The 13411-nt window shown below is 36.3% G+C and overlaps 1 protein-coding gene across 1 annotated transcript in view; it reads left to right on the top strand.

The window, feature by feature from the left end:
• DYRK1A (dual-specificity tyrosine-(Y)-phosphorylation regulated kinase 1A) overlaps window positions 1-11301 on the top strand; it is a 110383-nt gene extending 99082 nt beyond the window's left edge. Inside the window, exons 9-11 of the mRNA XM_006886722.1 lie at window positions 5910-6216; window positions 6655-6779; window positions 10626-11301. Coding sequence (XP_006886784.1) covers window positions 5910-6216; window positions 6655-6779; window positions 10626-11246 — 1053 coding nt within the window. The 3' untranslated portion in view covers window positions 11247-11301. The remainder of the gene's footprint in view (window positions 1-5909; window positions 6217-6654; window positions 6780-10625) is intronic.
• Window positions 11302-13411: the final 2110 nt, after the last annotated feature.

Here is a 13411-nt window from a genome sequence, read left to right as displayed (position 1 = left end):
TCAGCATCACAGCAACCACGAGTTACCTCTGTACAGCAACGCACAGACCAGTGCTATACCACCTAGAAGAATGTTTGACAGGAAAACAATTTGAACCTGGCCGAGGGCCAGATGAAAATCACCCACCTTCGGCTTGGTAGCATAGCTTCCTTTCCACTAGGCCAACGTAGCTCTCTCATTGTCATTGTTATTGTTGTTTGATTAGCATAATTAGTTTATTAATAAAACAAACAGCATGGCTTGGGATGTACTTTTTTAAAAAGGTGTAACTGGAACTCTCACAGGCCTATTTAGATTTTCTTCTTCTTGACCCAATTTTGGTAAATTGTGTCTTTAAAGAAGTTAATCCTCTCAGAATTTTTTATCTGTTGGCATAAATTTATCCATAATTTCTTATTAGTACCTTTTAAATTTCTGGATAATAGTCATTTGTGTATTCTCTTTTTTCATGAGTGCTTGTACTGAGGATTTAGTAAACCAGTTTGTTGACATACACCACTATCACACACCAATTCTTTTTCTTGCTCACCTCTCAAGGTACATTTGACTGTTTACCACCACCAGCTCTGCAAGTGAAAATTACTACAATCTGCTTCCAGAAACATTTACCACCTTGGAAAACTCTATATGACAGCATTTATACTTTGTCCTTATTATGAATTAAAATCAATTCCATAGCTTTTGGCTTTGGCTAGTTTGATTTTTGTTTTCCTTTATTTCTAATTACTTTTGGGTTGAGTGTGCTTTTTTGAAGCTTTCACCTGAGTCATGGATTTAAAATCTTTGTTCTTAGAAAAGCATAAAATGACTTATCCAAAATATTGTTTTCAGCAATACCCTGTTATCATTCATTTTGCAAACTTAAAAAAATTTCTCTTGTAATGCTTATATTGTCCTATCAGTATAATTTTGTTGCATAATTTTAAAATACTGATTTCTAATTTAATAGTACTATGGTATCAAATATTACAGTATTAAGCTTTCTGTCTCGATGAATAATCTGCATGTACTTGAAAAGAAGTGGTAATTTGTTTGATGGTGTTAGTAGTATTTGCCATCAAATCCATTCTATCAAGTTCACAGTAACCCTATATGATAGGGTAGAGCTGTCTCAAAATATTTCCCTTTTTTCTCTTTGAAACCACCAACCATTTTATTAGCAACTTGAACCCTTAACCACTGAACCACCATCAAGTCTTCTCTGTTTCATATCAAACTCATTTCATGACTGACTCATTTAGGAGGCTATAAGTCACATGGAAGGAGATTGATTGCTCACTTTTCCCCCCCTGCTGAGCCCTTGGTGGATTTGAACTGTGAGAGAGGTGCCACCTTTGAGTTAGCAGTTCATTTCCCTTCGAACTAGGCTACATGAGAAAAGAAAATTTTTTTAATTACATCTTCCTTCAGAGTATCCGTATTTTGTGCATGCCTGGGTGTGTGAGAGAGAGTATGTGTGTTCTTTCAGTAGAAGGGAGGACTATTGTTCTTTAATGATAATTTTGAATTCACCTAAATCTTCCTTTATTTATGTTTTTTGAAGCTGTTCCTAGATCTGTCTGTATGGGGAATTATTTTTATTGTTTTTTAAGAAATTGAACCTTTTATCATCAATATTCCTCTTAATCATCAATTATATTTTTATATTTATGTCTGCACTACTATATTAGGTCTGTACTACTACAGCCACTTTACCTTTCTTCTTCATAGCCTTTCCGTAGTATTCTTGTATCTTTATATGAATAATGCATACTTTGTACTTTACCTACCAGGTCTTCTTCGCTGCTTTCTATGTTTATATATTGTGTTTTGTTTTTAAACAGCAACATTTTAAAATTTGACCTAGCAACACTTTATAGTGCTGGGTAGGTCATAGTAAACAAAATCGTTAAGTAAAAATGTGGGCTCTTTGCTTTTTATTCTTTATACCTGTGTTTTAGATTATAAAATGCATCTTCATATTTAGCGTGTGAATTTTGCAACCAGCGTATCGTTGGATGGTATGTTTTAATCCAGTTGGATAGTAGTCTCTTCTGCATAGTTGATTTTAAAATCGTTTTCTTAGTTGTATTCTTTGTTCTCTTCATTTTTGTGTTAATCTCATACTTTGGGTATTTTCTTTCTTCTTCTCCTTTGACTTTTAAACGATCATATTTTGCTCTTACACATATTTTCTGCATTTTTTACTGCTCATTGCCTCTCCTGAGAGGTATTTTTGTAGCATTTTTGTGCTAATTTCTTTAAACAGCAACATTTTAAAAAATTGGTGTAATAGCCCTTGTGAAAATACCTCCTGGAGGAAGGACTAGTTGGGAAACAGACATAAAAGGTGCAGTTTACAAAAACACAATATTATTCCTTTATGAATACGTTTTATTAGTTGCTTTCACAGTGTAAGTCTTTAATTTAGTAATTTGTATACAAATGATATATCACATGATACACAGTTGTAATACTGTGTTTTTTAAATGTCCACACAGATATAAAATAAGCATATTATTTTAATATTAATGTGCAGTGTATAATGTGCAAAACATTTTATCTTACAGTATATGTTATTTGTGTGGAAATATCAAGTGTAAATTTATTTCGCCCCTTTGAGTCATTTGTGTTGTCATGTATTCTATGTGTGCTACAAGTGTCACAGAACATTATTACCTACTTAAGTAAATTTCTTTTAAAAATGTTAAATTTTAAAACAGGAAAAATAATAAAAATAGATCTCTTTTAATTTACTCATATCTGCCTTTTATGCTTTTTGGTTCCTTTTCTACTGTTATTTGGGCTTAGCAAAAAGAACTTTTTAAATTTCATTGTATTGTGAGTGGTGGTAGTGTTTGTTCATTACCGTCTGGTCGAGCATGAATCATAGGGACTCTGTGAACAAAAGACCTAATGCCCTTCATAGCTATCCTTATTTCTGTAAATTCAGAGTTTCCAGAGGCTTGTGGTTTAGGAAGTGCTTGCCACTCCTGCTTCCAAACCTCTTTTACAACTGAGAGCTCCACCAAACACTGTCCACAATGGGAAACTGTTCTGGTATTTGATACTCCAATGGCACAAGGTTCAGCATCACAGCAAATTCAGGTTACTTATACAGCACATTGACAAAGATCGATGTACAAAGTGGATGAGTGTTCCAGATATAACAGCACTAGTTTCACTTAGCAGTTAAGTGTTGTCGAGTCGATTACAACTTAAGAGTAAGCTTTGCACAAAAGACCTGAACCCTATTCTGTAACTAACATCATCTCTGTATGTCAGTTAATGAACTCTCCCAACTGTGCCTTCATCTTAAAATGTCTTTATTTTACCTTTGTTGTTGATATATTTGTAATTCTAGAAAGGAATCCTGATATTATAGTAGTTAAAGGTTGAAATCCACCTTTGAAAGAAAGACATCTATTAAGACTTACAGCCTCAGAAACCTGATGTAGTGTTCTGTGAGTGGAGAGTGACTAAACAGCATTCGGGTTTGGATTTTTTCTAGAATTCTGATTTGACACTTACACCCCACCCCCCATTAGAATTCTATTTTTGTGTGTGTGTGAGCGTATGTGTATGCACATTTGCGCTGCTGTAGCCACAAATGACTTTTAATACAGTTGCAAAAAGTTGGGAGGAAGACTAGATGCTTTTCGTGTTCATTATTTCTGATAAGTCAGTGGTAATTTTTACTCTTTTTGTTCTTTGTATACTATTTCTTTTAAATTCTAACAGATTTAGTATTCATATATTTGATTTTCAGTACTTTTACTAAACCAAAACTATTTTTATCTTTAAATACAGCATTCTTTAATGTCTTTCTCACTTTAGGAGTTGGCTGTTTTTTTACTTCTCGGGGTTGAGTTATTTCTCAAGTGTTTTCACTCTTAAGATGCAGATGGTCTTTGATGTCTTGTGCTTCCCTTTCAGTTTCTCCATTTGTGCATTTATGTTAGAGTGCTTGATACAAGTTTTTCTTTGACTTATTCATTCTGATTTCTTTGTTTTTTGGTAATAACTTATGCTGTCCTCTGTTTTTTCCCCCTCTTTTGAGTCTCATCTACTGTTTTTAACATAAAATAGTCTTCGTTTCTGATTAATATATATTTTATATGTGTATAAAATATTATCATTTGCCTTTTAAAAATAATTTTATCTCCATTTTAAACAACACAATCTGTTATAGTTACTTTAATATGTTATTTGTTAATTTCAGTATCTAGGCTGTCTTTTTATGTGCACCTTAAGTTTTCTTCTTAATATGGGCTTTTAATTGTGTATTTTGGAGGATATTTGTTGTTGTTGCTTGTACCTATAACTTTTTAATGTTTGTTAGACTTCTAAAAGCAATAGAATGTAAGTAAGTCACACTTGTCAGAAAGATGTATACCTTTTGCTTTGTTAGGCCACCAGTGTAGAACCAAGTCATTTCTAGCCTTGTGATTTAGAATTTGTTTACTACTGACTTCACATGTTTTAAAAGAAGAATCACTACTTCCCCTTAAGCATGGAGAAAGAGAGAGAGATAGATCAGAAATCTCTGTGTATTATTGCCCAGCCATAAAGTCTCATTATCACCTTTATCCTTGGAGAGATCTTTTCCATTGTTGCTTTGCTCACCATTTTATAGTCATTGACAAGTTTTAGGTCAGGGTACTTTTGCAACTTTCCTGTCTGTCACTGTCCTTGACCTCTCACTGGCCAGTTGGAAGTTTACTCAGAGTTGATCAATCCTTTTCTTACCCACATCTTTGGTGTACTTTTGTTAGTCGCACCAGAGAGAAGATTTTTCATTATGTAGAATTTAAAAATCCAAAACTAAATATTCTTAGGGATCTTAAAAGAGTCCTTGATAGATGTAAATGGTCAGGTGCTGTCCTACTAATTGAAAGGCTGAGACCCACCCAAATGTGCATCACAAGACAGATCTACTGCTTCTGAAAGTCCGCAGCCTTGAAAACTCTGGAGCTGTTGTATTCTGTACACGTAGGAATCAACTAAAAGCAAGAATATAAGAATTATTATACAACTTCATATAAAAATGCTTTTCTTGGAAAAAATTCTCAGCACTTGTTAAAATATTTAACATATTTCTTGACAAATCCAAACCCATTCCCATTGTCTGTCAGTTCATAGTAATACTGTAGTTCATTGTAGAGTTTCCAAGCTTGTAAAGCTTACAGAAACAAATGGGCACATCTTTCTAGCTATGGCATCTGGTTGGCTTTATTTGCCAGCCTTTTAGTTAGCAGCTGAGCACTTAAATCTTTGTCCCAGCAGGGCTCCTTATAATAATTATTAAAAAGAAACAAGTGATTGGCTTTTGATTTCTTTAATATGAGCGGGGACATGAGATACACTCATGCATGGTCATATTCATGTTCTTTGTGTATTAGGGCAGGAAATTTAGTCAGGATCACTGGAGTAAGGGAGACTCTGCATACCACCCACCACTTCTGGGAAGGTCCAGATATTAAATATCTTGTCCTTTGCAGACCTCCATTATGTATACTCTTTATTGTTTTATAACTCTTTTGAAATGTAAAAACCATTTGTTGCTAGACCCATCCAGAAAATACAGACCCTTGTCCATGTCACAGTTTGCTCCCTGGGTTAGATAATCTTTAAAATTATGTTGTATTTCTCTTAACTGCTGAGTATTTAGAATAATAATGTGTGAAAAATACAGAAGGTATAACTGTAAACTGTACCTCAATGGCTAATATGTTAAAACTTACTTGAAGCTAAGTTACATACTATTTTTATGCAAAGAATACACACCTTCTGTATTTGTTTGTGAGGCACCTTCTACCCTTTTCTTGGAGGTACTTTCTCAAGTGCTTTTATGCCAGTTTGTCTTGGAAAATACAGTAGACTTATACCATTAAATTTAAATGAGTCTTACTCTTTTTCTTCTCCTGTAGGAGTACAAACCACCAGCCACTCGTAAACTTCACAATATCCTTGGAGTAGAAACAGGAGGACCTGGTGGGCGCCGTGCTGGGGAATCGGGTCATACTGTAGCTGACTACTTGAAGTTTAAAGACCTCATTTTAAGGATGCTTGATTATGACCCCAAAACTCGAATCCAACCGTATTATGCACTGCAGCATAGTTTTTTCAAGAAAACAGCTGATGAAGGTACAAATACAAGTAATAGTGTATCCACAAGTCCAGCAATGGAGCAGTCACAATCTTCAGGCACCACCTCTAGTACATCTTCAAGCTCAGGTCTGTTCTTTGGTATTTCACTTAGATTTCAAATAGTTTTTATCTCATTTGTGAACATCTTTTACAGTGTTTGTACAATTTGTTAGGAAAAAATGATGTTAAGTAATCTCTTTGTGTTACTAATAAATTGATCTACCAAAAAGTGCCAATACTTAATTATGTATGTAATAAATTCTACTTGGTAGTTGTAGATTTAACTATTTATTAACCAGAATTTGAATTTTTTTAAAGTAGAACTGCTTTTTAAATTTTCCCTTAGCTTAAGCAAATGTCACTAAATTTTTATTTCAGTGGTTGATGTGAAAAACGTAGTTGTAGTCAGAAAGTCTTATAGTTTTGTGATATGCTATAATTTTTAATATTAAAGTATCAGAAGATAAACTTAACAATATATGTAAACTTTGAACTCACAAGTGGTAATGTGTTGGAATATTTAAGGTGGATCATCGGGGACAAGCAACAGTGGGAGAGCAAGGTCGGACCCAACGCACCAGCACCGGCACAGTGGGGGACACTTCACGGCCGCTGTCCAGGCGATGGACTGTGAGACGCACAGCCCCCAGGTCAGAGTTCACACCACAGCTACGCACAAGCTCCTAGCCCTTGGGCTTAGCAATATTGTCTTTAGAATTTTAAGTCCTTTACTTTAAAGGTGTATAGCTTTCTTATTCAGTGGAAAATATTAAGATTCTATAATTAATTATAAGTAACAATTTTCAGTCTCTTTTAATAGACATTAACTAACACACATTGGGTGCATACCATTTATTATTGTCCCAAATGTTTTTCTTTGTTACCTGATTTGCCACACAGCAAGATTCTGAGTTTCTCATTTGTGGGATCTTCATTTTACAGTGAGAACTGAGATTTCATTGGTTAATTAACTTACACTGAGTCTTGATGGCATTTGGAGGGGCTGGTGTCATGGTCTTTATTTGTTTAAAAAATACAGATGAAAAAGATATTAGAAAGGTATTTACATCTTCTTTTTGAAAGTAATGTTTATATATATTTGAGGATAGCCTTAGGATGTTTTATGAAAAGAAGTCAATATATTATTTGAGGAGTGAAATTTATTAATCTTCTCCTCCTTGTAAGTGGTACTACTGACTGCTCCTGGACAAAGTCATACACAAAGTAGTATAGCTTATAAAGAGCAAAGTCTACGTGGGGATAGCATTTACCAACTTCACAAAGGACAGCAGCGACATCAGTAACACAAAACCAATTCCCTTGAATTCAGACATTTCCCCAACCTCCTGTCCTTCTCGTTATCTCAATACCAATTTTCCTGCTTTACTAGGTCCAAAATCTGACGTGATCACTCACAGACCACACAGATCGGTGTTGGGAGGTCAGAAGGTTATAATCCACATCTGTAGCAGAAAACAGTCAGGGAAACTTCCAGAACGTGCATGCAGGCACCTCAGCTTTGAGCCTCACAGTTTTAGACCAGTGTTACAAAGTTCTCAGTCCTGCCAATATTGTTCCCCCACCCCAAATTGTTGAACAAATTTGAGCAAATGTTCTTAGCTTATCTCTGGTTCTTTCCATGGAGGAAATAGCAGCCAGCTCCTTCTCATGTCCTATTTCTCTGGTTCTCTGCTTTGGCCATGGCTGCTGCTGCTGCTATAGGTGTAGCTGGAGCAAGAATGTCTGCTCCTGAGGCATGTCCTACATTCTCTTCCTTCTTCTGTTTCTTTGCTGATGGGGAGGGTCTAATCTGCTAGAGCTGCTCATTTTATTGGGGAGACTAGCCAGACCCTTTGTAGATTGGAGAGACTAGTCAATCCCCTGTGGATAGGCTAACACACCCTTTTTGTATATTCCCACCCATTCACATGGTAGAACCAAGTTCAGTGGCTAGGTAAGCCATACTAAAACATAAACTACACATACATTAAAAAAAAAAAACTACACATACATTGCTGCTACTGTTAATTAATGTTTACCCACTTCCACTGGGCAACCTTGCACGCTCTCTCTCCAGTTACCTATTTTAATTGTTACAAGATTTTCCACTCTTTCCCACTCCCCTTCTGTGCATATTATAGTCTTGCTTTGTAGGGAAAGATACTCTTCAACTTTTTGTCATCAAATATGTCATTCTCCCTACATATGTAAGTTAGTTGTCCATTCCTTGTTTTCAGTTAGAAGCCATGTATTTCTGTCTGCCTGTGCCCAGCTCCACCTATGTTCTGCTCCCTCTTTGTGATCTTCTCACTAACCTTTCCTACTGACTGTTGTTTTTCTATCAGAACTTGACCATTCTTAGATCTCTCCCATCTTAAACAGAACCTTTCCAAGACCCCAAGTCTTTCTCATCCTATATTTCTACTAACTCTGATCTTCATTCTTAATCTTTTAAAAATCCTTTCACTTGCCTGTTTTGAGTGCCTGCCTCTAGCACCACTGAAATCCTCCTCTGTTGATGAGTTCACTGGACACTGACTAGGGCCTTTCTTCATTCCTCAACAGCATATGACCGTGTTGGTTGCTCTTCACTTTTAAAAACCACTCCTTCTAATTTATTTGACAAGATGTCCCTTCGTTTCTTATTCTTCCCTAACTGCCATTTTGTACCCTTTCCTCTAAGTAGCAGTGTGTTTGTCTCCCTTTTCTGGATTCTTTCCTTCCAGCCCACTGCTTAAATTTTGATATTCCTGGATCATATCTTTATTTACATTACACACTTCTTCGAAGAACTCACCCACTCTTAACAAATGACAGCACTTACCATCTATATACATAAAGATACAGACGTTAAATACTCCTACGTCTTTATTTCTGCTTTAACTCTCACTCCTGAGCCCAGAGTCTTTGTTCTGCTATTATTTGATCGCTTTGAGATTCTCATTAGCTGAACACTACAGATATACATCGTGAATAGATAACATCATTTTTACCTGCACTTCAGTGCTTCCAATGTAAATTTGTAAATAGCCCATGCACACCCATTTACTCAAGTCCTAAAACCTTTGTGTTAAGGCTTATTCTCAACTTCTCATATGAATGAATACCTTTTCAGTGAAATGATGTAGGTTCTAAATAACTTACATATTTATTTTCTCTACCTCACTTTTTTCACTGTTGCTACCATCTTCTCTGGTCTACCTTAAAGAGTTTTCTAACTGGTTTCGAGGTATTCTGTTCATCCCATCAACTGCCTTCCCACCTCTACAGCTCAGTGACCTTGAACAAGAGCAGTCTTATCGTGCTGTTTTTCCTACTTTAAACTAGTTTTTTTTGTCTTTCCCTTGTACTTGGAAAATTATTTCAGTGATCTTGATGTCTTCCCTACCAAACCATTATTCTACATCTTCCTTTCTTCTCTTCTTTACTACCTCTACCTTTACTAGATTTTTTTTTTTTTTTGGAACAAGCCATGTTCTGTCCCACTTTTCTCTCAGCCTTTTATATTTTCTGCCCTCCTCCTTTGCTTTGCTAATTACTAATGGGGACCAAGACAAGACTTTACCATCTGCCTTTCTTGTTATGGGAAGGACTGCATTAACCATTGGGAAGTTATATCTCAGGTGACCGAGGGAATCAACCAACTGTGTGGATTTTGGATTATAGTCAGTTCTCAGTATTCATGGATTCTGTATTTATAAGTGAAATTACTTAATAACTACTTTTTGTAGCCCCCAAATATTGCACTTTTGGGGATCATTTGCAGACATGTACAGAGCAGCAGTTGAATTAGCCAAAAGGTATATTCCGAGCTGGTTCCGTATTAACTGATTCAATGTATGTGGAGCTTTATGGAACACCTACCATGAAAAACAAAATAGCATTTTATTTTTCTGAATTATTTAAAACATTTTTAAAAGGAGATGATGAGATTTGTACTTTTTTTAAAAGTCCTCTTGATATTTGAAGAATGGATTGGAGATAGAAAAGAGTGAGAACAGGGAGTTTGTTTAGAAAGCCATAATTATTTGTCTTTAAAAAAGACATTAATGGCTGAGTTTGGAATGATGATGTGAAGATGGCAGTAAGTGGCCATTTAGAATATAAAATGAAGATCAACTCAGTAAAGCTTTCTTTAGTAATTGGATTGACAGTATTATTGAGCAACTAGATGTTTGTTTTTCACTGAAATATGGAATGAAGAGTGAAGAGGAACTTTACAGGAAAGTTCAGAATTACTTTGGGATCTCTTAAAGAAATACTCATCTTTTATAGGAAAAAACTGTCAAGTTTTGGCATGAGTAATGTTTCATGGGAAAGGAAAAGAATAATGAAATAAAAGCCTATTTATAATTTATTAAAATTTGCAAATTCTTTAGTAATGTATTTTTTTACTCTTGAGCCCATTTGGAATCTTGCTTTATACAACTGACATTTTGAAGACAAAAGCATAGACATGGAATTATGACTAAATTTTTTAAAATCTGTTGTTGCAGGTGCGTCAGCAATTCCCTGCTCCTCTTGGTTGGTCAGGCACTGAAGCTCCTACACAAGTCACTGTTGAAACTCATCCTGTTCAAGAAACAACCTTTCATGTAGCCCCTCAACAGAATGCATTGCATCATCACCATGGAAATAGTTCCCATCACCATCATCACCACCACCACCACCACCACCACCATGGACAACAAGCTTTGGGTAACCGGACCAGGCCAAGGGTCTACAATTCTCCAACAAATAGCTCCTCTACCCAGGATTCTATGGAGGTTGGCCATAGTCACCACTCCATGACATCCCTGTCTTCCTCAACTACTTCTTCCTCCACATCTTCCTCCTCTACTGGTAATCAAGGCAATCAGGCCTACCAGAATCGCCCAGTGGCTGCTAATACCTTGGACTTTGGACAGAATGGAGCTATGGACGTTAATTTAACCGTCTACTCCAATCCTCGCCAAGAGACTGGCATAGCTGGACATCCAACGTACCAATTTTCTGCTAATACAGGTCCTGCACATTACATGACTGAAGGACATCTGACAATGAGGCAAGGAATTGATAGAGAAGAATCTCCCATGACAGGAGTTTGTGTTCAACAAAGTCCTGTAGCTAGCTCGTGACTAAATTGAAACTTGAGTTTGTTTCTTGTGTGTTTTTATAGAAGTGGTGTTTTTTTCCAAAAACAAAGTGCAAAGCTGCTTGAATCAGAAGGAGATTAACACACTGAACCGCTACGAGAGGGCAAAGCTGACTTTTGTTTTATTTTGTTTTAACTTGAAAAGATTGCAAAGGGACAATGAAGTTGTTTTTTGGTTTTTGTGGTTTTTTTTTTTTTTAAAGAGCCATGTCCAAACCCGTCGTCATGGATAGCTCAGAGGTAGCATCTCCTTTTGCCGCCCCCATTTTAACTTGCCATATCCCAATCATAGTAGAGTTTTCTTTTTTTTCCCTCCTTTCTAGTCAACAAACATTAATGTTCAGATTGTTGGTCTTCGTCATTTGCCAACTAATTTTAAAATAAAAAGGCACTGCACATAATTTGCATCAAGGGCCCCATGAGGGTGGTTTCCCCCATGTTTAGTTTTTTTGTTAAAAAAATTTTATCCCTGTCTTTGTTTTGTTTGGGGTGGGGGTGGGAAATTGGATTATTGGATTTTTAAGTCCTCCAAACACACTTGGGCACGAAAATGCAGTACTGTAGGGAAGAGGGACCTCCAGCTTACACAAACATCATCTTCAGCTGTATGAATGGGACGGTTGTGTTGAAGTTTGTAAGGCACAGTAAGCATGCTAAGTGGCGGGGATCAGAACTCTCCTGTCTGAACTTACTGAGGAGCAAAGCAGCATTTACATGGGATTCTGTGGGCCTCCTGTTTTTTGAGGCCACAGGGAGGTAGTAAAGGAACGTGACTGGTCTCCTAAACCAAGGTGCACTGAGAAGCAATCAACGGGTCAGTCCTGGCCAGTCCTGGGGAGGTCTGAGTGGTGGTCTTTGGGATAACCTTTGGCCTTATGGATTTGGACTCTAAATTAGAAGAGCCTGCCATTTCAGATGCAATCACTTTCGGACATGTTTTTGCAGACAGTCCTTAATGCTGAAAACACAGAGAATGGGTAATTCAAGAGGCCTTTCTTTTAAAATAGACTTTTGTGACCCACTAATTGTAAGGTATTGCAAGGTCACTTTGCGTGTGTCATAAAGTTGACTTCCTTATTGGTTGAAGGTCACAGAAGTAGTGGTTTGCTTTGATGAAAATAGCTACAGCTGTGTCCCTTCCTGCTTTTTACTTTTTCTTTTGCTTTTTTTCTCGGCACGTGGTATCTCCACCATTTCTTCTGCACAAAGATGTCTTCTGTTCATCCTGAACATTTTTAAAAAATGCAGAATTTTATGTGACTGCTTTTTTGCCTCACAATTATGCTGTGAATTTTACAAAAATTTATTTTCTTTTTTGATAATTTATTGTACCAAAGCTGTTTTTATAGCACATAGATGTCTGTAACCAATAATGTAGCAGTTCTGCACTTTGACACAAGGTGTAACTAGACCATTTTTAAATGTCAGTTGAAAATTATGGCTGTACTATTGCTTAAACAAAACTGGAACTGTTGTTGAATCCATAGCCAATACATTTACAGCAATCTGTGTACTGAACATAATAGATTGACATCTAACTCAAGATTACAACATCTGTTACATTTTAAATGTGTTCAGGCTTCTGAAAGGAAAGGGACACTGGATCCAGAAGCTATGGAACCAGCAGTTGATTCTTGTATTCCTGATTAACCTACTTGTAAACTTGAAAGCAAGACCTTGATTGCACCAACAGGTCCTGAATATTATGAGCAGGAGTAAACAAGTTTGATGCACGACCTGAAGGTAACAGGCAGGTATTTAACAGGTGCCTAGTTTTGAGATTAATGCTGCCTTAATGTAACACAGTCTGGCAGTCCTTAAATTTGTGTTCCCATTTTAAATTGACCAATTTTAGGGAGAGTTAGTCTTTCTTTTGAATGGTTGAATTGGGAGAATGAAGATAAGTAATTTTACCTGTTCAGGATTAAAAGAAGCCTAGAAAAGAAGCAGTTATCTACCTCTGCCGATTAACCCTGTTCAAAAAATTCAGCAGAACACCACACATTTCCTTTTATTGGTCAATTCCATGTGGCTAACAAGGTCAAGTTTTTCTGAACAAAGCAAGTTTTTATATGTAAACAGTTAAAAAAAGAAAGGCTTAAAACTATGTAAATGTGAATGGAAACTTGGGAATAATCGTTTTTTATA

Source organism: Elephantulus edwardii, unplaced genomic scaffold (genome assembly GCF_000299155.1).
Source record: "Elephantulus edwardii isolate Elephantulus edwardi_28Jun2011 unplaced genomic scaffold, EleEdw1.0 scaffold00051, whole genome shotgun sequence".
Taxonomy (NCBI): domain Eukaryota; kingdom Metazoa; phylum Chordata; class Mammalia; order Macroscelidea; family Macroscelididae; genus Elephantulus; species Elephantulus edwardii.
Note: the sequence above shows the minus strand (reverse complement) of the source record. Positions and strands in the feature narration are given on the sequence as shown.